This window comes from Pithys albifrons, chromosome 9, assembly GCF_047495875.1.
Source record: "Pithys albifrons albifrons isolate INPA30051 chromosome 9, PitAlb_v1, whole genome shotgun sequence".
In the NCBI taxonomy this organism is placed as follows: Eukaryota; Metazoa; Chordata; class Aves; order Passeriformes; family Thamnophilidae; genus Pithys; species Pithys albifrons.
The window spans coordinates 33,605,315-33,630,227 of record NC_092466.1 but is presented as its reverse complement, the minus strand read 5'-3'; the positions used below and the strand labels follow the sequence as shown (position 1 = coordinate 33,630,227).

General features: G+C 44.5%; 1 protein-coding gene across 2 annotated transcripts; it reads right to left on the bottom strand.

The window, feature by feature from the left end:
* Positions 1 to 4,389: 4,389 nt before the first annotated feature.
* On the bottom strand, positions 4,390 to 23,831 carry SUPV3L1 (Suv3 like RNA helicase). Of its 2 annotated transcripts, XM_071563991.1 has the most exons (15): positions 23,575 to 23,831; positions 17,592 to 17,669; positions 17,232 to 17,339; positions 15,426 to 15,540; positions 13,948 to 14,116; positions 12,615 to 12,726; positions 12,271 to 12,348; positions 11,267 to 11,358; positions 10,198 to 10,378; positions 9,704 to 9,797; positions 8,577 to 8,796; positions 8,125 to 8,205; positions 6,456 to 6,632; positions 5,327 to 5,475; positions 4,390 to 4,944 (listed from the first exon to the last, which is right to left on the bottom strand). In XM_071563991.1, exons 1-15 carry the CDS (start codon positions 23,822 to 23,824, stop codon positions 4,449 to 4,451), a joined length of 2,400 nt encoding a protein of 799 aa, XP_071420092.1. In that variant the 5' UTR covers positions 23,825 to 23,831; the 3' UTR covers positions 4,390 to 4,448. The 2 variants fall into 2 exon arrangements, with proteins under 2 accessions (XP_071420092.1, XP_071420094.1); XM_071563993.1 differs by lacking the exon at positions 23,575 to 23,831 and having other exon boundaries at positions 17,281 to 17,339; positions 17,592 to 17,610.
* Between the last annotated feature and the right edge of the window lie 1,082 nt (positions 23,832 to 24,913).

Here is a 24,913-nt window from a genome sequence, read left to right as displayed (position 1 = left end):
GGAGGGGACAGATTTACCTGGCAGCCAGCAGTGTGGGTATGAGTGGAGAGATGCCTTTAACTGGCATCCTGCGAGTGCCTCTCACATCATCAGTTTCACACAGTCTTTAACCATTACTCCCAAAAATTCATTCTGAATACAGAAGTGTTTCTAGGATATTGTCATTGTATCAAATGATATGAACTATGGAAACCTCATCCAAAGGGTGAAATGCTGACACGAAGGAGAGAGGGGAAAGAAAAAAAGCAAAAACCCCAAACATTCCCCCGGGGGCAATTAGAAGCTCACTCCCAAACTGCACCTGTTCCCCCCCCCCCCCCCCCCCCCCAGTTTTCCCACCTGTTGTTTTCCTCTCAGCTGGACTGAACACACTGCACTGGACACAACTGTCATCCAAAATTCTGCAGAACAAGATATCAATTAAAAATTATTTTAATAGATTGCAGAAACAGCAGGAGGAGAAAAGGGAGATGGAAAGGGGGAGGGGAGCACCAAATAATGCGAGGAAACAAAGAACTACTGAGCAGTAGAAAAGTAGGTCTGGAGATCCAAAGTGGGGCAAAGGCAGCCAGTCAGCAGAAAAGGATGTGAGACTGTATCAACTCAGAGCCCAGGGTGGACCCAACAATCCCATGGTATCGTAAAAGAAGAACCAATCACCATGGTGGGCTGCACATACAGGAGGTGTAATCCACAGACACAGAACACAAAACTGAACTCCATCCTCTGTACCAGTCTCGGGAAAAGGGCTCTGCCCAGTCCTGGCAGCTCTGGCACATCAAGGCTCGGATCAGGACTTAGCTCAGCTGAACATCAGGAGCACTCACAGGTCACATTTTTCAGCCTCTGATCACGAGGAAAGTCTGAAAGAGCTGAGGGAGGGGAAGGGAACTCCTCTGCAGAGACAAATTACACAGAACCTCTGGTAGGAAAGGTTCCTCCCCACCCCCTTCCTGCCTTGCATCAGGGATGAGCTCTGGACACTGGGAGATCCCGCCAGCTCTATTTATTTTCCACTATTCTAGAACAAGAGTAAAGCAGACAGAGTGGCTGAGCAGTCCATAAATAGGACTTGTTCTAAAATTAGGCCTTTGATCTTGGAGAGAAAGGGAGAAAAGAAAGAAGAAAATAAGCCACACTACCGGCCAGAAAGCACGGTTCACTTCTCCTCTATTCATCTTTTCATAACTGCTGGCTGGCTAAGTCAGACACTGACTCCCAGAGGGACTGTCTCTCTCCTCATTGTTCACCCACACCATCTGAGTCACAACCCCTCTGGCCAGCACAATTCAAAACATCACCTTTCAGGCTCCATCACACTTTGATCCGGAGCTCATTGTGTCTGTAATCAGTAGATTTATTTCTCATTCTCTCCTTTCTTTCTCTAACGGATGCTACTGGAAAAGGGTCTCAAAGATCTAAATGTTCCTGAACTGGCAGCAAGCTCTGTGAAATACCTGATGTGTCAGAATCCCTGTGTGGCCCTTTCGCTCATCCCTGGGGTGTCCCGGCCCCGGATTCTGCTGTGCAAGAAAAGACAAGACATGATCTCATTTCCACACAGACAGCAGTTCAATGTACCAAGGGCCCAAACCCAAAAATGTCACAGCCATTTTGTACAGATCCTGGCCAGAATAGGGGAGCTACTCCAGGCCCAAGTGAGCAGAGCAGCTCCAATCACATGCAGCTCAGAGTCTTGAGGCAATGTTGGTTTTCCTCTTTGTTTGACATGCACCCAATAAAAGTTATTCACAAACCTTCCCTCTCCCCTTTGCAAGGGCCAACAAAACTTCAAAACTGTGATAGCTCTCTATTTCCTTCTCCTGCATTTTTCCCTGCAAACCCCATCTCAAGGCAAAACAGAGAATGTGGAGTCTGGTGCTCAACTGTCTCCCACAGCCTTGCAGTCAAAGCCTGCAAAGGAGCTCAAGGCTACAATGGGGAAAATCAGACAAATGCCTTGAGTACATCACCTAAACATGGGCCAGATATCTCTAGAAAGAGGCATTTTATTGTGGGAGAAACATCTATCTTTGGTGAGATGTTGCTTAAAATTTGAGCACAGCCCCATGGGGCACATTAAAAATGAGTGGTTGGGATAACTGCCCCACATCAGTTCAGATTGTACCACATGGGACCAATCTGGCAGCCATTCTAATGGGAGTCAATGACAGCCACACCATTAGCTCAGAAGAAAAGAAAACTTTCATAAAGTCAGCCTGGAAACGCCTGAATAAACTTCAGAGCTCCTAAAACAGTTACTATGGAGTCTCTATGGAAACAAGCAATGAGTTAAGCCAAGTGCTAATCTCAGCAAAACACAAAAAGGAATGCTTATAGTCATTTAGCTTCCTTATTGCAAGGCTTGCTGCTCAAACACAAGGCTGGCTTACACCCCTAAGGCCCAGACACTCTTGCCTTGCTCAAAAATACACCCCAGTACACAGCACAGTGTATAATTAAAGTGTAAATTTAGCGTAACAGGCTGGAAGCCAAGCACAGTATCAATGTGGGTCTCCTTCAACCCAACACCACACGCTCTGGGGAGAGAAATCAGAGGAGTTGCCCTTGCAGAAAATGGTTTTAAACAGTGGTTTGCAGATCCACCATGAAGTGTGCAGTCCCAGAGGGAAACGGGACAATGCACGTGATGAAAACATCCCTGCAGGCGTGAGCAGCTACAATGTCCCCTCCACTGAGTCAGAGCCAAGGAACAAGGAGGCAACTGAGACCACTCAGTCATGGAACCCACACGCCCCGAGCTCTGGGAACAGCATCAAATGGAACCCATTTGTAAGGGTTAATGCAGCTCCCACTCCGTGCAGGTCGTGCTGCTGTTCAGCAGGACTCTGTGAAAGCAAAGCTGAATTACTCATCCACACAACAGAAAATCCACAACACTCACATGGCCACTGCCACACACACAGAGCTGCTTGGTTTGCCCAGGGGGAGGAAACAGATGGGGCTTTGCAGGGGAAGGACCGAAAACATTCTCTTCCCACCAGTCCTGTCCTGAAACCAGAAGGATTATGTGGACTAAAAACATTGATACACTGCTTGCTTTTTAGGAAACACTGAGGAAACAGTACATGAATTACACTGAAAACAGCTATTAAAAACAATTTTCAAACTGCTGCAGACCTGTTTAAGAGCAGCATAAGGACTGATACCAGGAGGAGGAAAAGGGGATTCAGAGCAGACTTTCAACCTGCAAAGACAGACAGTTGATCATTTCAGAAAGTCAGGCACTTGATAGTGGAACTCAGCCTGGGTTTTACAGAGATCCCAACATTAACACCAGTAGATCTGTGCAGACTTGTACACAGCCAACCTCAGAAATATGGTCAGTGCAGCTTTATTCTCCTCAGGCAGTCCAGGAACGGGTCCCAGCACTAAAACCCAGTTCTGTGAACACACAGCAGTTTCAGCACCTGATTCTTTCAACTCTCCAACTGGAGCTCAAAAGCACATCCTAAAGCTGCTCCTGCTAAAAACAAATCAAAGAGCCCCTGCATGTCTGTGGAAGAGGCACAGCCTGGTGCTGCACTGCCCTAACCATTACCCAGTGACACTGCATCAGGACATTTCTCTCAAAATCCAGGTATCACAAACTGGCATATGAAGTAAAAAAACCATTTATGGAGTGCAAGAGATCAAAGTAATTTGTATGAAACTGAGTTAGAAAAGTACGGGAGAAACAAACCTCTGAATTTCTCAAAAGTAAACAACACCTATGCTTCTAACATTTACTCCTTTCCTCTAAAAATCACAATCCAACTTTTTAGTTTTTCCTCCCCTCAGACTTGGCCTGAATCAGTGTGATGAGCTCTCCCCAGAAGAACACAATTAAAGAGCAAGGACAGATTTTGCTTTGTCTCACTAATTATCCCTCAGATGCCAGAACTGAAACTTAACTCAAAAATTCTTGTGGCAAGAATTTCATCATTCCCTGACATATTAACACAAATGCTTTTCACCTCCTTTCACATTTTCCCAGGACACAAAGGTTAGAGGCACACGACTCCCATCACCCTTCCGAGCCAATGTTGTTCCAGATTGTTCATTCATTACTTGTTTGTTGTGTGTTAAACTCTGCCTTTTGGGAAGGGATGGAATGAGCAGCTAATTCATTACTAGTGAAATATCTGATGTTTATTAATGATGTGAGGATATCTTGCAAGAAGACACCGAGCTCCAATTTTCACATAGCAGCAGATCACACACTTATGCTGAACACCATGATTGAAGGAGTGCACAGCTGAGTGGTAAAAGCAAACCTATGGCCTCTGAGCTTGAAGAGTCCATTTCTCTGAGAGCTTCACATTACTGGAAATTGGAGGAGGAAAGACATCAAGGAGCTGCAGCAGTGTAAACATGAAATGCCAAACAAATTATTAAAATAGTAATTTATTTTATGAATAAAAACTAAACAGAATTAGGACATGGTTCTATTTGCTCTTTTTCCCCGTTTCCTTTGAACTATGCTGATCATCTCTTTTTGAACCAGAGCCATATCTACCATTCCTGTGCTGATCCTGCCACTCACTCTCCAGCTGCCTCAGCATTTCCTGTGTCAGAAGTCCTTCACGCAGCAGTCTGTTGGCGAGGGATCCACGGCCATAGCTTTTCAGATCCTCCTGCCTCACCCCAGAGCGGGAGGCTCTGGCGCTCCTCGCCCTCCTCAGTGCTGGAGCCTCCACTGCAATGGACAGCGCCGCGGGGGACTTGGCACTGTGACGCTCTGAAGCCACCCTGGCATCCCTCTTAGTCCTGGAAAGGGGAAGGTCTTCGGACACAACTTCTGCTGTGCCAGGAGCAGCTGCAGACTGGGACGCCCGGATCAGCTTCGTGATGTTGCGCACCCCAACCTGGATAATGTCGTCCAGTTTCTTCTGTATGTCCCTTACAAGGGCAGCATCAGGGAACATATCCATGAAGCGGTAACTGAGAGAGGCAAAACAACACACAGTTAAGCCTTTCCATATAGGAATGCTGACTGGGACAAAAATGGGACACACACTACATAAGAAAAAATGTATTACGTGTTGCATGGGAAGGCCACTGTATTTTAATCTGCATTTCAGCTGTTCCAGTCCAGGATCACCTTGTTTCTATCTTTCTCTCTGTCATTCACCAACTGCTCCCTGCAGAGCCCATGACTCGCTCCCACAACATAACTACACTTGCATTGGTCATGATCCTCTAAGGATAAAAGGGGCCCATCCTGCCCCATGTACACACAGGCTTGAAGTCAGTGCTCTCCTAGGACTGTAAGTCATAAATATCAGGAGAAAATAGAAACAGTTGTCAAACACAGAGACAATACCTTAACCACAGATAGAGGTCAAAAACATCATGAACAGCTTCAAGGTGCACAAGCTCTTTGATGTTTTTTGGAGCAGCCAAGGGCCACTTGGTGTGTCTGCAGAGCCAGTCGAAGGTCAGGGGCTCATTCCTGCTGAATTGCCGTGCAAACTGAAACACAGGCAAAGCCCCCAGTTAATCAGCAGAGAAGAAATCCCAAGAGCTAAACTCCCTGCAGTCTGTACACATGGAATACTCCAGAAAATACCTACTTTGATTTGCACAATCCAAATGCCACACATTCTTTTACTTAATTACTCAACACAGGAGTCACCTCTCTTTTCCAGGGACTCATTAACACAATTTGTCCATGGGCCATGCACACAGTTAAGCAACAAAGGCACAGAGTTAGCCAGAAAAACATAACACAAGGCATTTGATTTCATCCAGCAAAGCAGATGGACTTTGCCTTTTTAAATTCTCCTCCTCCTCCTATTTGGTTAATTATCTTTGTTTCAGAGACCCCAGGTTGAGAAAACATTAAATGTATTCCCTGGATTAGGGAACACACTACTCACAACCCAGACAGACTAATCTGCACTAGAAATCAGCCTTTCTGAAACTCAAACACCTCAGCCCTTTAAGTAACAGAGAAACAAGTCAACTAAGATTTAAGTCTAAAATTTTACAGAGTATTGATGACTTGGAACAACTGCCTCCTGACTGGCTGACACTAGAAATGGGGGTTTCTGGTCAAGGAGTGGGGCTTAAATTCACACAAGCATTCACAACATCCCACCTCCCTCCAACACCACATTATGACCCCTCTGCACCTTCACTCCTTGGGATCTGAATGCTCAGCGTTTTCTTAATGAGAGACTTTTTCAACTCTTTAATCAACCACTCAGTTTTTAAAGAAGATTATTAGCCCTTTATGAAAAGCAAGGTCTAATATTTGTAACATATGGACACCACATCAGTTTCATTTTCACACTATTTTATTAGAGAAGTTTAAAGCAGCCTCTAAAAAGGGAACAAAGGCAATACTGCCTACCAAAGCAACAGTCCTAAATTAAATTATTAATCCCCCAAACCTGAAAAATCCTCTGACTACAAATTCCTACAAATTTTTTGAGGAAAAACCAGCTGACCTTGAGCAACGTGGTGCACACAAAAGGCTCTTTTCTGTTCAAGGGTGCATTGCAGAAGACGTATCGTGATCGCAGATTTAGAGGAATGTGCTGAATCATATCTGCTAGAAATTTAAAGTCATCAATATTGCAGACAAAGTACATCCCATCGACTTGTGAGAGGCTCACAAAAATATCCTGTGAAAATAGAACCGAATGAAGAGAACGTTATTACAGGAGAGGGTTGTCAAACTCTGTATTAGCAAACCAAAAAATTATTTATTGTTCAAAGGCTGGTTATACTGAAAGAACAGTTAAAAAAACATCAAGTTTGACCACAGGAATAAAAAAGGGGCAGTTCCCTCTACTCTTTTAGTAGAACTTGCATTAAATTCTCCAACACAGGATCAGAAGAAAAGACATCACACACTACACTTCATTTAAACATTTTCAGTGAAGTCTCCTAAATAACAAAGTTCTGAAATTGTATATTTTAGTCACAAAGAACCAAGAACCAGTTAACACTCTAGAAGTTTCTCCAGGTTTGTCACTTAGCATGACCCAAAAAGCTGATTTTACAGCACAAAATTCAATAATTGAGGCATTTCTAGCGCAATATCAGGATCAGATCTATTTTAGGAAGAAAGAAAACACAAGATAAATACAGTATTGCAATAGAAGACTTCAAAGAAAACCTGAAACATATCCAAGGTTTGGAGAAACAGGAAATGCCAGGGCACACTGCAGGGGAATTTCTATGGGCCCCCAAAATTATTTCTCTAATGTAAATCTTGGAAAGAGTTTTTAAAAACAATCTTTACAGAAACACTGAGGGTTTTTAACTCAATATGTGACTGAGCACTTAAGGGATCAGTAACAACACAGGGTATTTATCTTCATACTTCTATGCTAGCCCAGAAATCATTAATAGCAACATTTTAAAGATGTGCTGTTACCCCACCAGCCCAAGTCTTCCAGGAGGTCTCCAGGTATAATCTTTTCTCCCAAGGTTAGAAATCATACACTTGGCCACAAAACAGCACATCAGCAGAGAACAATAATGCACGTTTAAATCCATGAAAGCTGCTTAAGAGTTTCTAAGTGTACTAAAAGCTGTGATATAATTCTTTAAATACAGCACTGGCAGCTCAATTTATACTTTAAAACGTTTAGGCATATCCAAAGTATCGTATCCATCTAAGGATGAGATCAAGTAGATTTCACAAAATCTGTTTTGTCAAATTTACACAAGCCTTGTTCTACCATAAAATCCAGAGAAAGAGGAAACAAAAAATCAGGCAGCTCTCAGGTATACTGAAGTCTGACACAACCAGCCCAGTTTCCCAGGAATTTTAAAATAATTTATCAAAATTTCAACCTCTAGTATTGTCAGCCTCAGACCAAAATGTCTACATTTAAAATGCAGAAAAGGTAAAAGGAAAAGGCTGTTGCACAGTCTTCAACATGTACAAAAATATTTATACACTTGAGGAGCTTTCAGTTTTATTGTAGACAAGTTGAGCATCATAAAAACTTTGCAGTCACTGCTGTGGTAGAGAGAAGAATCCAAGTGATAAAAAACACACACAAGGCTCCTGTCAGGTTCCCAAAGTGCATGTTTGCAAAAAAGCAGTGACTATAAGTAATGCTTAATTTTTAATGCAAAAGGTAATATTTTGATAGTTCTTACAATTAGATTGGATAGAGTGGCATCAGGAAGATGATAAGCAAACATTTCTATTTGCTCAGGAGTAGGATGTAGGCCAGCTGCCTAAAGGGAAAATAAAGAAAAAAATTCCATTAACTCTCAGTATTGCTTTAAATTTAATGCACCAGAAACAACATACAGAAAGACAAAATGCAAGAACCCAAAGCACTCCACAGACTCCAGTTTATTTAGCACACTTATCTGAAACTCAGCAACTTCTGTGCTTGAGCTTTTAATTCTTAAAAGAGCAGCTTCAGTATAAATGCAACATTGCAAGATTCCAAGTGGGACATGTATCCAAAGTCACTCTGGTGTAACACAATCCATTTTTATTACTACATTGTAAACAGACACAAGGAAAAATACTTTGGGATCTGCACATCATAAACCAGCTCCAGAGCACACCTGTCCTGCCTGGGTACTGAGCCTCTCACCTTCACAGGGGGCACAGCCTCGCTCAGAATCTCCTTCAGCTGCGCCAGGTCCTCACGGTACATGGTGGTGACCTCTCCCTGCTGGAAGGAGGAGCCAAACCGCCCCGCTCTGCCTGCGATCTGCAGAGCCTGCGAGGTGGGAATGGAGTCGATTTCCTTCTCTCCCTTCTCATTGACAGTCGGCTTCACTATAGAGTTAAAGATTATTCTTCTTATACACCTGGAATATTGGAACAAAACCAAACAAAAATCCTTTTCTGCTAATTGCTTCCAATGTGAATCATAGAACCAATTGGGTTGGAAAAGACCTCTGAGATCATCAAGTCCAACCCTTGGTCCAACTCCAGTCCCTTTACCAGATCATGGCACTCAGTGCCACGGCCAATCTCACTTTAAAAACCTCCAGGGATGGGGAATCCACCCCCTCTCTGGGCAGCCCATTCCAATGCCTGAGCACTCTCTCTGCAAAGAAGTTTTTTCTGCTCTCCAACTGAAATTTCCCCTGGCAGAGCTTGAGCCCATCGTGCCCCCTTGTCCTATTGCTGAGTGCCTGGGAGAAGAGACCAAGCCCCACCTGGCCAGAACTTCCCTTCAGGAAGCCTTTTTCTACTCTATAAATTAAGTTATCACAGGTACTACCTATGGACACAGCACATTCCAAAGGGCAGGAAAAGACTCCTGGTTAGTCATAGGAGAATCATCATCCCTGTACAATCAATCATGTCCTAGCAGGGTCCCTGCCTCAGTAGTTTATAGCAATGTGACAGCATCACCTTCACCAACAGAGCACACCTGAAACTGGGCTGAACTTGTTCTACATCACAGAAATGCAAGAGACTGTAACTCTGACATGTGACTCCTGTTGATCCAGCAGGCACTGCTGTCATTCACTATCACACAGGATTAGGCCAAGGAGGCCATTAAATTCTTGGAATCAGTTTTAAAATTAAAGCTTAGTTCTGTGCAGCCAAATGATCACTACTTCAGAATTAAAATGTATGTTGCATTATCTGGATACAGTAGATCTTTAACCAAATTAATCGGACTGGGGAGAAACAAGCAAGGAAATTAATGCAGGCCTAACACCCAAAGGAAAAAAAATACAATAACCTGCTCCAAGTACTTACAAATTGAGTCCCATTCCAATTGCATCTGTAGCAACCAAAATTTTGCATGGATCATCAGGATCATTGAATTTCTTTGCCTGTTCAAGTTTTGTTCCTGAAACAGAATGATGAAAACTTCACATAGCAAACCTCTTACAAACCAAAGACAATGTATCACTAAGCCCAATGCCATTATAACAGGCTGAGGGGAAAAAATGGTATTTGGCTGTCCTGGGGGAAGGGGGCAGGAGGGATTTAAGTAATTCCCAAAGCTGTGGACAGACCTCATTTAATTATATCTATCTGAAGATCAAAATTAAGTACATAATAAAGGACTAATCCCAAGATTAAACCACCAGTCAACAAAAGCTGATTACTTTCTAACTATATAGACAAGCACATCCAGGAAACTTGCAGTTTTATTCTAAAATAAAGCAAGCAGTGCAAGGGCTTTTTCCTAAGGAGAGCAGCAAGAAGTAGAGCATTCCCTCCCCAAGGAAAGGAAGATGCCTTACCTGGTGGCAGACTGCCATATATGACAGCACACTCTAATCCTCTGGCTTCAATCTGTCGGCTCACAGAGTAAATGTCGTTCTTACTGAAGCAGACGATGCAGTCCCCGGGACGGAGGTTATCCAAGGATTCCAAGGCATAATCCAGCACAGTCAGAGGAGTCAGTCTCTTGTAGTTTCGGACCTGGAACCAAAGTTGTCAAAGATATTTTTGTAAATTAAGAATTTCCTGTAGAATCTCAACCAGCATGTTTATTATCACAGCTGAGGGACTCTCTGAGCCCTGAAGGGAGAAGGGTGACACACACCCTGTGCACCTGCACACTGGCAGCACCTCCCAAGCTGAGAACTACACAGCCTTTTCAGGAAACGGAACTATGTATTTTTACATGTTAACTGGATTCAGAAAAGGCAGCATACAGACTACATCCCATTCTATCAAAAAACAAGTATTTTCACTCATATCTGAATGCTCTCACTGATCCCCTCCCTGTCAGAATTACACACCCTACCACACACAGACAAAGCTGCAGCTAATTCTCCACTAAGTCGTGAAGGCTGGACTTTATTCGGCCCAAATTTTATGTTTTTAAACACTCTTCTCAAAAGAATCTTACCAATCAAAACAAATACATATTGATGACAATGAAGTTTGTTTCAGAGATTTTTCAATCACTTTCTTCTGGAGGCATTAACTCTTTTAACCTCCTTCCTCATCATGTGGAGATTAACTATCAACCAGCCCAGGAAAGTCAGCAAACCTGAGGGCACTGTGTCCTCCAGGAAGATCAGAACTGTACAGAAAGCCCCTAAACAGCTGTAACACCTGCAACATTCCCTGAGGGGAATTCAGCAAAGCATTTATCTTCTTCCAGCAAAACAACTCCATTATTTCAAAAGAAAAAGAAAGAACTTTGCAACACCTCCTTTGGTTTACAGAAACTGAGAAACATTGGCTCCTGCAGGGTAACTTTGATTGGTGATACCCCAAAAGACCCTACAGTTTTTGCCTGTTTTACAGCAAGGAGAACCTGATGTTCTGTGCTTGGCTTGTCAGGATTAAAATACTCACTTCAACTTCCTCCCCTGTAGTGTACATGAGCTCTGTCACCAAGTCAATAGCAGCAGCTTCTCCACAAACATGGATTTCTTCAGCACAGAGGCCTGAACAAGGTTCAATTAAATAAAAAGCAAAATGTTATCTATTTATGAACAACAGTAGCTTTAGCTGATTCTTAAGTTACCCAAAAATTACATTTATCACATTAGTGTGGTAACTGGAGCAGCCAATACCCCCAGCCAAAACAAAAGGTACCAACAGCCACTGAATAAATGGAGCAAAACATTTATTTACTACTGTTTTATGAACTCCCAAAACACAGCAGAACTGAGGATCTTTGTTTTCTGCATGAATTCATCTCTAATATGGTCCAAATGGAAAAGGGGAAAAAAACAGAGGCAGAGGAAGTGTGAAAATCATTCTGTTGAACTCATCATCAAAAGCAACAAAGGGACAAAGGGAAGGGGCGAGGGCAGAGGGATTCAGACTCCAAACTTCTGTTCAAAATACAAGGAAAACTGTTTCAAAAATTCTAAAATTATCAAAATAAGCATTCCTTTATGAATTTTACAGATTGATGCAGCTCTACAAATGAGCCATTTGAAATCAGCACTAAAATACTTGAAGTTGACAGACATTTAACAGTCTCTCTCCAAGGCAGTCCCTGAAAACTGTTTTAATTGAACAAAAGACTGTATTTCTAGCAAATAATGTAAAAGGACAGCACACACCAGGATGTAGCAAAGACTCCATATTATCCAAGGAAAGAAAACTAAAAGAGGTATGTGAATAAAATTTAAAAAACCCATTAAGTGAAACATGACAGGTAACTTGCTGTCATGCAGACAAATCCTTTGGGGTAGAGTCTCCCTCTCACTCACTAAGACCTATGAATTAAAAATACTCAAGTTTTACTTTGCATCACATATTGTAACAACTTATGAATATACTGACTGTTAATCTTGAATTTAATGTGCCATTTACAGTCCCATTAAAGCCAACATAAAGCAGCTTACCTAGAAGGGCTCTGGTCCAAGCCCACCCTCTGGCAGGATCTCTGATCATCTGAATTTCATCAATCACAGCAACTTCATCTTAAAACAAAAAGAAAAACATGATGCACAAGGAAGAGCATTTAGAACAGCAACACAACACATGCAGGGACTCAAAAGGCTGCTCAAATCAAGTTAATCCTCTACCACCAAAAAAAGCTACTGTGAGATGATCCAGGTTTCCTGAACAGCTTTAACACAGAAATTGTTGAAATAGGAGTGAAAGGGAATAGCTCAGATACTTCAGAGTCCAAGCAATAATACACATGGAGATACCCCTGGTAGGACTGAAACAATTAAATACATACAAGGTGTATTAGTGCTGCACATTTCAATGGTACAGGCAATGTGAGGAGCTTGTCTGGCATCTTCACTGGCATAGACACGCTCTTCTCCTGTCACCAGGTCACATGGCACATTCTAAAAGAATTCAGAAAACTCAGGTTAAGTGTCTTTAATACAACAGAATCCCCTTTCCAAAGAGGAAAAAATCTGTTTCTTACAGTAGCTTCTAGGACAGTATAACAGAAGCTTATCTAGGAAATAACTGCCCAGAAAATAACTGCCCAGCCCTTTGAGAGTTGTGCCCTGTATTTAAGTCCTATCACAGTGGAGGTATAATGAACAGGTACAATCTGTAATTAGATGCCTGCAGGAGATATCTTGCCCTGAGCATTTCAGAGCTGTCACACCTGCAAAAAAGAACTGCCAGAAGAGCTGCAGTAAGAGGGGCTCAAAAAGTAAGGCCCAGCAGTGAAGGAGCCTTGCAAGCTCCACCTCCTCCAGTTCATTTGGGGATTGTTCTCACACACACACTGAACACACAGGAATAAAGTGCAGTGACTACCAAGAGGGAACATCACTGATGGTACCCACATGGTGCACATTACCTGGGACTTGTCTCCTAGGACAAGCCAGTCTTTCTGATGTGTGGCTTTGATAAATCAGTAAGGAATTATAATTTCTACATCAAAAAAAGAGAAATCACAAATCCTTTATAAACACTACCATACACACACACTGTGCTCTTTAACATGTGGTTCTGATGCTTCAGAACTGGTTCTGTGCAGCTGGAAACACAGTGGTGAGAAGCCTCCAAAAATATGCCAGAAGTAATTAAAAAACCCCCACACTAATGAAAATTTCCTCAAGGAACCTGATACAGGGCACTGCTCTTCAACTCTAACACAACTGAGTCTACAGAATTTTCCACAGATGGTGAAGTGAAATATATTTAAACACTGAAGCAGAAGGTTGAGGGGAGTTAAGCAAGGGTGATTTTTTGTGTACCAGCTAAAATAAAGGTTGTGGGTGAAAGAGGCAGTTCCCAGTCTGAAAAACCTAATAGTGCAACCTGGCTAAACCTGGAGAGCAACAAGTGACAGGGAAATGGAGGCAGGTTACAGGGATGATTGCACAGCATGAGCTCTGGAGACAGTTCTGTTCCATCTGTGGAAACAACGCTCCATCCTGCTCACCTAAAGCATTAATGCAAAACAACTGCCACGAGCTGACACTGCTGCAAAGCAAAGGCACCTGTCCCAGCATACACCACTCCAGGGAATTCCTGGACTTCACAGACATGCATTCATGAGGTTGTCCCCGTACTAAGGATGTTGGGAAGTGCTATGACATACTGACAGCATCGTTAGTCTTTTGGAAGATCTCATGAGCCAGGAGTTTCAGGGGACCGCAGTATATTCCAGACTTGGCTGACAAAAATCTCTGGATGGCATGGTAGGTTTTTCCACTGTTTGTAGGACCAGCATGGAATATTATCTTTCTCTGAATAGCCCTGGCATCTGGATACCTAAAGCAAACACATAAAAAAAGCAGATCTGTTGAACTTTTATCTGGTGTTCTGGACACCGATTCATAAAAAATTGGACATTATCTTAAACATTTATTTATTAATAGACTTTTTAATGTGTGTTGAAAGCAGAAGGATCAAGTTCTTAAATAGGAACAGCATAAAGACATTACTATGTCTTATATATTCATCTTCTAAATCATACAATGCTTTCAAAGATTCACAGTGAAATTCACAGTCTTGAAAATAATTCTCATTACTGCTCTTAATTCTTTCTCCTTGGGTTTATTAACATTTTAATGTTCTGGTGTGCTACCTCCCAGATATACAGCCTTCTGGAAAGGCCATCCAGGGACTTTAATAGCTGATACAACCTTATTTTCCTTTTAATTCATTGCAATGTAGCTTGTAAAAAAATATAAGAGTATTTGGCATAACTTACTGTAAAAACAGAGAAATGGAACTGAAAATGCAGCACAATCCCACATCACAAAGCTGAAGTCCACAGACTTCAGGCCACACCAACCACTGCAGCGCTCCAGGCTGGGCACAGAGTGGCTGGAGAGCAGCCAGGCAGAGGGACCTGGGGGGGACTGAGGGACAGGAAGCTCAACAGGAGCCACCAGTGCGCCCAGGTGGCCAAGAAGGCCAATGGGATCCTGGCCTGGATCAAAACCAGCGTGGCCAGCAGGCCCGGGGCAGTGACTCTTCCCCTGGACTCTGCCTTGGGGAGGCCACACCTTGAGTGTTGTGTTCAGGTCTGGGCCCCCCAGTTCAGGAAAGAGATTGAGGGGCTGGAGCGGGGCCAGAGAAGAGCAACGAGGCTGGAGAAGGGACTGGAGCACAAGTGCTGTGGGGAGAGGCTGAGGGAGCTGGGGGTGTTTAGCCTGGAGAAGAGGAGGCTCAGAGGTGACCTCAGCACTGTCTGGAACTGCCTGAAGGGAAGTTCTGGCCAGGTGGGGGTTGGTCTCTTCTCCCAAGCACTCAGCAATAGGACAAGGGGGCACGATGGGCTCAAGCTCTGCCAGGGGAAATTGAAGTTGGAGATCAGAAAAAAATTCTTTGCAGAGAGAGTGCTCAGGCATTGGAATGGGCTGCCCAGAGAGGGGGTGGATTCCCCATCCCTGGAGGTTTTTAAACTGACATTGGCCGTGGCACTGAGTGCCATGATCTGGTAAAGGGACTGGAGTTGGACCAAGGGTTGGACTTGATGATCTCGGAGGTCTTTTCCACCCCAATCCATTCTATGATTCTATGACTGTGAAGCTCCATGGCACTAAGGACAGAAAGCAGTGCAGCCCCCACTGACCAGTTGGGCGGCAGCCTCAGGTCGCTGATCTTGCGCAGGTCGTCCATGCAGTCCAGCATGGGGAAGATCTGCTTGGCGTGCCGCAGGAAAAACGGGAACAGGTCATCCACGTGGCCTACGGGACAAACCAGCCTCAGTGTGCACGCTTGGCTGAAGGTGGGCACCACATTAATAAACTTAGAAACAAAATTTCACTACTTCCACCACACACACATGTAATTCTTTTCACTCCTGGCTCTCTGCAAAGTCCAGTAATTATCTCAGTTGCTGAAAGGTAAAAGTAAACTTAATTTGGACTCATTAAGCAACATAATTCAAATACAGTAGTATGAAAAAAATAGCTCTCATTTCAGTATGTTCCCTCTGGTTAACCTACATGCCCAGAGAACTAAATAGAATAAAATGAGAAACTGGGGGAAAGCTGAATGAGAAGGAGCTTCTCTGTCCTAAAAAGATTTTAGCCTTTTCTTCCTAACTCCATGTGCTTTTATTTCATTTTATTCCTGCCTTGGAATAAAATGAAATAAAAGCTTCCAAAATGCTTTTATGACAAATAGAGAAAAACAGAATATGTGTGCAGCTTCCCTAAGCTACCAAGAATTAGGATGCTGGTTAAAAATTCAATGTTTCCAATACCTCAGTGAGAAAATAAAACCAGAAAATCAACTCAGAAGAGACATCCAGGTTCACTCTTACAAATGTTTGCAGAGGAGACATGTGGCCTTAAACATCCCATTTCAGGTCACACTCCTGCTGTCCAGCTCTCACAGAGCTTCAAATAACTATATTGATCTAAAAACTGTTATAATCAAACACACAAAAAAGAAATAGCAATGGTTTGGGTTTGGTTGCTTTGGTTTGGTGCTTTTTTTTGGAGGGGGGGTGTGTTTATATTTTCTGGGTTTTTTAAAAGGAATTAGTATTTAATCAATAAAGATTATTACAAAATTTTTTAAAAACTGTAATATATTCAATTATCACCTTTGAACAAGCAAAAGTCAAATTAAAAAAATCAAAACTGCCACAATAAACAACCTTTTATACTTCCATATATATGAGGTTTAAGGCATATATCAACAATGCTCATATCACAGAATCACAGACTGTTCTGAGTTGGGAGGGACCCACAAGGATCAGCAAGCCCAACTCTTAAGTCAATGGCCCACACAGGGGATTGAACCCATGACCTTGGCATTATTACAGCCAAGTTTAAACCAACTGAGCTAATTCAAAACTGCCACAATAAACAACCCTTTATACTTCCATATATGTGAGTGTTAAGGCATATATAAACAATGCTCATATGTAACTGAATAGGGAGTGGAAATAAGAAAACCCTGTGGAAGGTTTGATGCACAAGTGATATAAAGAGACAACTTCCTAGGACTGCCAACATTTAGAATATACATATTGACATCTGAAGACAAAACTTAGAGCCAGTGTAACCTTTAAATTCCCACCATTAAAACACACATCCTGTGCCAACCCTTAAAGCCACCCAGCCATGGGACAGCTCCTCAGGTGCCCCCTAGTGACTACTGGGTTATTGAGAGGAATAAACAACAGTCCCATTTCCATTTCAGCCTCTAAAACAACAGGCTGCTTCTTGCCAACACCTCCACTCTCTCACTCCCACTCCAGAAGGTTTAAGAACAGAACACTCCCCGGGCCAGGCACAAATCCTAGCAGGGATTTTTAACCTCTCTGACAGCACAGTAGGGGGCCCAAAGGTATTCAGGTAAAGCACACAGGTCAAAAACAAGGAAAAAACCCAAATTTTATTGTACAAGCACTCCAGATACTTGCCTGCATCACAGCATATATCATTGAGAATAATATGCAAATCAGCACTCACAGAGCTGGACTCCATGATATACTTCCTAAAGCTTATAAAGGCTTGGTGAAACAGGCGAGCTGCAAAAAACCAAACAAGGAACAAAATTAATGTGATCAGGATCAGAAAACTGTATTTGTAAACATCCACCACAACACTGAAACATCCATTAAAAGCCTCTACCTTAGTATAAGCTATTGTAAGTAAATATAAAGGTTATTTGAACCGAGTGACAGAGAGAACATAAACAAGCAGTACTGTGAGACTATAAAATACTGTATCTGAACTAAAACAAGTTTCACATTAAAAATAAACTTAGATCATTTTCTTACCATCTAATCCATTTTCTGCTCCTAGTCTTTGGATTTCTTTTCTTTTGTAGAACTTATTTAAGTGTTTGAGAACTTCACCTGCAGAAAAAGAGTAATTTTTTTTTAGTTTGCTCGAAATTAATTCACATTCTGCTGGCCCAAAGACTCTGGCTTACACTCTCCTTTTTCTGGAGAGAGGGGATTTCTACCATGCTGAAGAGACTAAAATGCATTTTTCCTAAATTAAACACAATCAGTGATTGACATTATTGTGGAAAAGGACACAGAGTGAGAAGTGCCACGAAGATGAGGTCAGCATTTGAGACAATCTGCCTGGTAATTGATAACATGAAGCATAAAGGTGGGAACCTGCAGCTAACATGTTATGGAAGAAATGAACTAATGTTTAGAGTGGGGTTTTGTTTGCTTTTTATCAGCACACATCAGGAAACAGCAGGTTTCAATTTGAAAAGTAAATCTGCTTAAACTACCTGGTGACAGGTTTTACTGAACATCCTGAGGTACCTTCTTCCCTCCACTCTGCTTCCAAGACAGACTTTCCAGAAAGGTAAGTTAAACCAGACACAGTTTTCTTCCTCTTCTCAGGTTAAATAAAGGAGGGAAGAAGAAAAGTTTCTTCATGTACATCACAAATTACTCGGCTTTGTTCACATGAACTCTCTTATAAAGTTGTTAATAAACCCTTTCCTTCCCCTAAAAGGCAAGTTCAGTGTTGCAATAAAATTGTATTTACTCACACTCTGAATTTAATCCATTAAATGTTAAATCACAGTGGCAAAATGTGTCCCTTCTCCATCTACAGCAGATTAGAAATTCAGAATAGCCTAGCAAATATCAAGAACACCTATTCATAAACTTGCTACTCAAGTGTATGAAGCCTGTCATAAAATGCCAGGGGCCAGAGAAGAGCAACGAGGCTGGAGAAGGGACTGGAGCACAAGTGCTGTGGGGAGAGGCTGAGGGAGCTGGGGGTGTTTAGCCTGGAGAAGAGGAGGCTCAGAGGTGACCTCAGCACTGTCTGGAACTTCCTGAAGGGAAGTTCTGGCCAGGTGTGGGTTGGTCTCTTCTCCCAGGCACTCAGCAATAGGACAAGGGGGCACGATGGGCTCAAGCTCTGCCAGGGGAAATTGAAGTTGGAGAGCAGAAAAAAATCCTTTCCAGAGAGAGTGCTCAGGCATTGGAATGGGCTGCCCAGAAAGGGGGTGGATTCCCCATCCCTGGAAGTTTTTAAAGTGAGATTGGCCGTGGCACTGAGTGCCATGATCTGGTAAAGGGACTGGAGTTGGACCAAGGGTTGGACTTGATGATCTCAGAGGTTTTTTCCAACCCAATCCATTCTATGAGTCTGTGATTCAAGGCTGCCAGCAGGATTACATTTCCTACACAGGCATCCACACTTTCAACAGGAAATATTTAAAAAGCAAAGACAGATTGGAAAACAGGGCAGCACAAGAAAGCACAAGGATAAATTCTCTTCAGAGCTCCCCTGAGAAGCTCTAACAGTTCCCACATCATCAGCCCCAGAGTCAAATGCACAGCCCACTGGCCTCACTACAAGATGAAAAGGTCAGTGCCTAAACACTTGTTACTATCCAAGGCAACATGACATTGGGACCATCACAGCCCTGACATCCAAGGTCACAATCCTTCCCAAGCACAAACACTTGTCTTTACAATAAAGTAAATCAAACCAAATCAAACCAAAGCTGGCATTGCAGCCCACATGAGCCTCCTCCACATATAGGCACATACAGGTGGCAATCAGGGGACACACTCAGTCCTGCCTCAACCACCCTTCACTCCCAGTCTGAAATTTCCCCTTCTTTACCACATTCTCATTCTGTAACTGCACTTTAGCTCTTACTCCTCAATTGCTTTGACTTCTCAGCAGCCTTTTTAAGGTTCTGTGTAAAGAGACAGCCCAACTGCAGTTCAGTTCAGAAATCATGCAGTCTCCAATACACCAGATTCATTTAGATGTTTCAGCCCTGTTTGCAGAAGACTTTTGAGCCATTTCCCCGTATCTCTGATGACAACAGTCCATTTCAGTCAGGCTGGGGCAGCTGAACTGCTTGGCTTACAATTCCTGCACAACTATTAGACCTCCACTGTGCAGTTCAGGTAAGCTTGTGCACCTACTAAACCCCTTGTTCAGGCACCTCCTGTTTCTGACACATGAACTTGTCTTTCCTGGCATTTCCCACCAGTAAGGACAGCCCTGTGGTCTGACAACTGAGGCCACAGAACTGACATCCAATACGGTAACTGAGTATGAGGGTTCCAAATCAATACCCATATCCAAGGGTTCCAAATCAATACCCATATCCAAGGGTCCCAAAGCCACACGGCACAAAGGGCTGATCACAAAATGCCTCATATCAAAGAATGTTGTTTATGTTTATTTAGAAAATGGATAATGGATCACCTCTACAGCAGAGGGCCAACAGTCAAACCAAACCTGATCTGTGCTGCCCACTGACCTGGCAATATTCAGGCCCGACACTGAAGGTCATGAAGCCACTTATCAGCCTTTCTCTCTCTGTACTAAGAGCAGATCAAACTCCTTTAAGCCACCCCTATCCTCTCTCATTGCTCTTCACACTCTTTTCTTCTGATACCTCATGCATGAGCTGACCTCTTGCTCCCTTTCACCCTCCTACCAATGTTTAACATCATAATTCCTTTTTTCTTCTTTTTTTTTAACATGACTGCTCCTTAGATATTTCACTATAATGTGCTCCCCTGTCACCCACTCAGCTTGTTTGATAAGGCAATCATACAAGGGCTTTGGCAAACACCACTTACATCACTCAGTCTTACAGCAATTTCCTATCACCCTATTGTTTCCCATGACACGGTGTATTTGGGGCTTTTACAATCATCACTACACAAATATATCAGCATAATAATGGATGGTTTAACATGTAAAAGCAGTGAAATGCTAGAGAAAGACACATCCTGCCATAACCTCTTAAGAAAAGCTCCAAAACCGAAGCTCCTTCTAACTTGAGCCTACCAGACACACCAAAATTGAAAGCACACATCATACAGCACCATTCCTGTGAAGTCATGGGAAACAGATATAGGGAATTAATTCCAGGTTTGTTATGAAGGTTTTACAAAACTGGCTTTGCAAAAGTAAGCTTAAAAAAAGGCTTTTGTCTTCCTGACAGTGTTTGACTGGCATGAAAACCATGATCACTCTCACTTGAGCGAGTAACAAGCTGACAAGATGATTCACACTGGAATTACACTCAGCTGTCACTACCAAAGATCCTTCACGAGCCCTAATGAGAAAGGCTGCAAAGAGACATCTTTCTTTAATACATCTAGTTGACTTGTATACAACTAGTACTTGACAGCTGAATCTGACAGAGCATTTTCACAGAATCATAGAATTGATTGGGGTGGAAAAGACCTCCAAGATCATCAAGTCCAACCTTGGTCCAACTCCAGTCCCTTTACCAGATCATGGCACTCAGTGCCACGGCCAATCTCACTTTAAAAACCTCCAGGGATGGGGAATCCACCCCCTCTCTGGGCAGCCCATTCCAATGCCTGAGCACTCTCTCTGCAAAGAATTTTTTTCTGCTCTCCAACTTCAATTTCCCCTGGCAGAGCTTGAGCCCATCGTGCCCCCTTGTCCTATTGCTGAGTGCCTGGGAGAAGAGACCAACCCACACCTGGCCAGAATTTCCCTTCAGGAAGTTCCAGACAGTGCTGAGGTCACCTCTGAGCCTCCTCTTCTCCAGGCTGAACACCCCCAGCTCCCTCAGCCTCTCCCCACAGCACTTGTGCTCCAGTCCCTTCTCCAGCCTCCTTGCTCTTCTCTGGCCCCGCTCCAGCCCCTCAATCTCTTTCCTGAACTGAGGGGCCCAGAACTGAACACAACACTCATTTTATTCACAATATACCAAAAAAACAGAGGCATAATACTCTGCGTGGTCAGAACCTGAGGGGGGAAGCAGAGGAAGACTAGTTAAGCAATTTTAAAAAACAGATTTTTGCTTAGGGAGGTCTTGTTAATTTTAACATTATTGGGTTTCAAAATACAGAATTGCTGACAGCAACAGAGAGCAGTAGAGGCCAACAAGCCAGATGAGCACCACTCTGGTCACCTGGCTGGCATTCCTTCCAAATCTCACATGAAAGAACTTCAGGCTGTGTGAAGCAGTTCATTTTCATCCGTGGGAACATACATAATTTTAGGCAATCTCAGTAACTTAGCAGAGTCCAGACAGAATCTCCACTTATTTTCCCCATAGCATTTCAGTTGTACCTTTAAAGAAATCCAATAAAACTGCTTTTCTGATAAAAGAAACAACAAGTTATATACGACTAAGATGGCATCATTCATATTTATTGGCACCTGAGGAATGCACTGCTCATATGAAAGACAAGTCTGACAACAACATAGATTTTAGCATTTCAGGATTCTTCTTCCTAGTTATGTTTTTTTAGCTTTCAGGTCCAGGTATTCTTTCCTCCACAGCTCTAAATAATTAAGGTAATTTTCCCAAGCTTCCTATACTTTGGAATTAATACAAATAATATGCCATCAGAATACTTAATTAGAAGATATAAAGAAAAAAGTTCCCATTTACACCCTCAATACTTTGAGATCACCAAACACCAAAAGTTTCAGGAACTTGTTTCTTATTTATCAGATCTTTACAGATCAGAGTCATAGAATCACAGACTGGTTTGGGTTGGGAGGGACCTCAAAGCTCATCTTGTTCCAATCTCTGCCATGGGCAGGGACACCTCCCACCACCCCAAGTTGCTCCAAGCCCTGTCCAGCCTGGCCTTGGACACTCTCAGGGATGGGGCAGCCACAGCTTCTCTGGGCAACCTGTGCCAGGGCCTGCCCACCCTCACAGGGGAGGTTTTTTTCCTAACAAGCAATCTCACCCTTCCCTCTGGCAGTTTGAAGCCAATCCCCCTGGCCCCATCACTGCACTTTGCCCCTTTTGATCTTGGCACATTCACACACAAGACAATGCCCTTCTGTCTGTAACACCAATGTCTGAGAAAGCCATGACTTCTGAGTTCAGATACAGTCACGGTTTCACAATGCCACGAGACTCCAGTTTAGCTGCAGGACCTGCCCCACGCTGAGCACCTTTAGCCTGACTGCTCCAAAACAGGGAGTGGAGGAACCAGGCCAGCAGATTGTTTCCTCCACACAGGGCACAGCCAATGGTCCTGGTGGTAAATCATGGAATATTCTGAGCTGGAAGGGACCCACAAGGATCATCCAAGTCCACCTCCTGACCCTGCCCAGGCCAGCCCCACGATCTGCCCAGTAAACCCCCAGTACCAGTGGTGTTACCTCACCCCACAGCCTTTATCCTGTTCACCTCTGCAGGCATCGGCCAGACAACCCGCAGGGAACGCCCTGCTCCCAAGGGATACAGCACCAGGAGAGGAAGGAGAGCAGTGAGGGCCAGTTCCCCTCAGCAGGGTTCAGGAGGGTCACAGAATCACATCAATTAGTTTGGAAAAGAGCCAATCTATGCTTAACACCACCATGTCAACCAAACCACGGCCACGTCCAGTCTTTCCTTACACCACCTCCCTGAGCAGCCCGTTCCGGTGTATGATCATCTTTTCTGTGAAGAAATTCCTCCTGGTTTCCCACCTGCCCCTCCTCTGGCACAACTTGAGGCCATTCCCTCTCCTCCTTTTCCCTGGAGCAGAACCCGACCACCCCGGCTTCCTCCTCCTGGCAGGGATTACAGAGCCAGAAGGTCCCCCCTGAGCCTCCTTTTCTCCAGGCTGAGGCCCCCCGCCCCAGCTGCTTATCAGACTTGGTTCTCCAGCCCCTTCTCCAGCCCTCAACGTCCTTCCTGAACTGAGGGCCCCAGGCCTGGACAGGGCCCTCGAGGCGCCATCTCACCACCCGCCCCCGGGGCTGGCGGGCAGAGGGCGGCCGAGGCCTCACCGCCCGTCCCCTCACGATCCCCTCACGGCACGCACTCACCCTTGTCGAGGGGCCGCGTGAGCTCGGCGCCCACGTCCTCCCCGGCCAGGCCGGGCTTCAGCGGCACGGGTACGAAGAGTGAGGTGTCGGGGGCGCGGGAGGCGCCGTCCCCGGAGGATGATGATGAGGATGATGATGATGATGAGGGTGGAGGTGTCGGTGCCGGTGCCGCGGCGGGGCGGCCATGCCTGAGCGCGAGCCCCGCGCGCGCCGGGAGCCGCCGCAGCAGCGGCCACGCGCACCGACTCATCCGCGGGCAAGGGCGGCGGCGGCGGCGCGCGCACTGCGCGTCATCGCCCCGCGCGCCCCGCCCGCCGGCCCCTCCGCGCACGCGCGGCAGCGGCACCGCCCCGCCCACGTCTCCTCAGGGGCGGCAGAGCCCACCGGACACACGAACGCGCATTGAGGGAGAATGGAACTGGTTAATAGTGCAAAGAGCAGCAGCTTAGAGGGATCCCCGGTGCCCTCAAGGAGGGCAGAGCCCACAACACACACACAAACCCACATTTAGTGAGAATACAGTTGTTTTACAGTGCAAATAGCAGCTCACAGCGCTCCCCCGTACCCTCAGCTAGAGCAGCGCCTGCCAGACACACAAACCAATCCACATTCAGGGAGAATAGAGCTGTTTTACAGTTCAAAGAGCAGCTCAGAGGGATCCCCCGGTGCCCTCAGGGAGGGCAGAGCCCACCACACACACACACAAACCCACACTTAGTGAGAATTACAGCTGGTCAATAGTGCCAATCGCAGCTCAAAGCGCTTCCCCGGTGCCCTGAGGGAGGGCAGAGCCCGCCAGACACACGGACCCGCATTTACGGAGAATGGAGCTGGTTAATAGTGCAAAAAAGCAACTCAGGAGGGCTCCCCCGACACACGAACTCACATTTAAGGAGAATGCAGCTGTTTTACAGCGCCAATACCAGCGCAGAGCGCTGCCCCGACATATAAACCCACATCTAAGGAGAATGTCGCTGTTTTACAGTGCAAATAGATCCAGGAGTCCCTCGGTGCCCTCAGGGAGGGCTGAGCCCGCCACACACACACACACACACACACACACTTAGAATATAGCTGGTTAATAGTGCAAAGAGCAGCTGAGAGCGCTGCCACGACACACAAACCCGCGTTTAGCGAGAACGCAGAAGTTTAATAGCGCAAATAGAAGCTCACAGGGCTCCTCCCGTGCCCTCAGGTAAAGCAGAGACTGCCGGACACACAAACAATCCCCTATTCAGGGACAATAGAGCTGTTTTACAGTTCAAAGAGCAGCTCAGAGGGATCCCGGGGTACCCTCAGGGAGGGCAGAGCCCACCACACACACACACAAACCCAGACT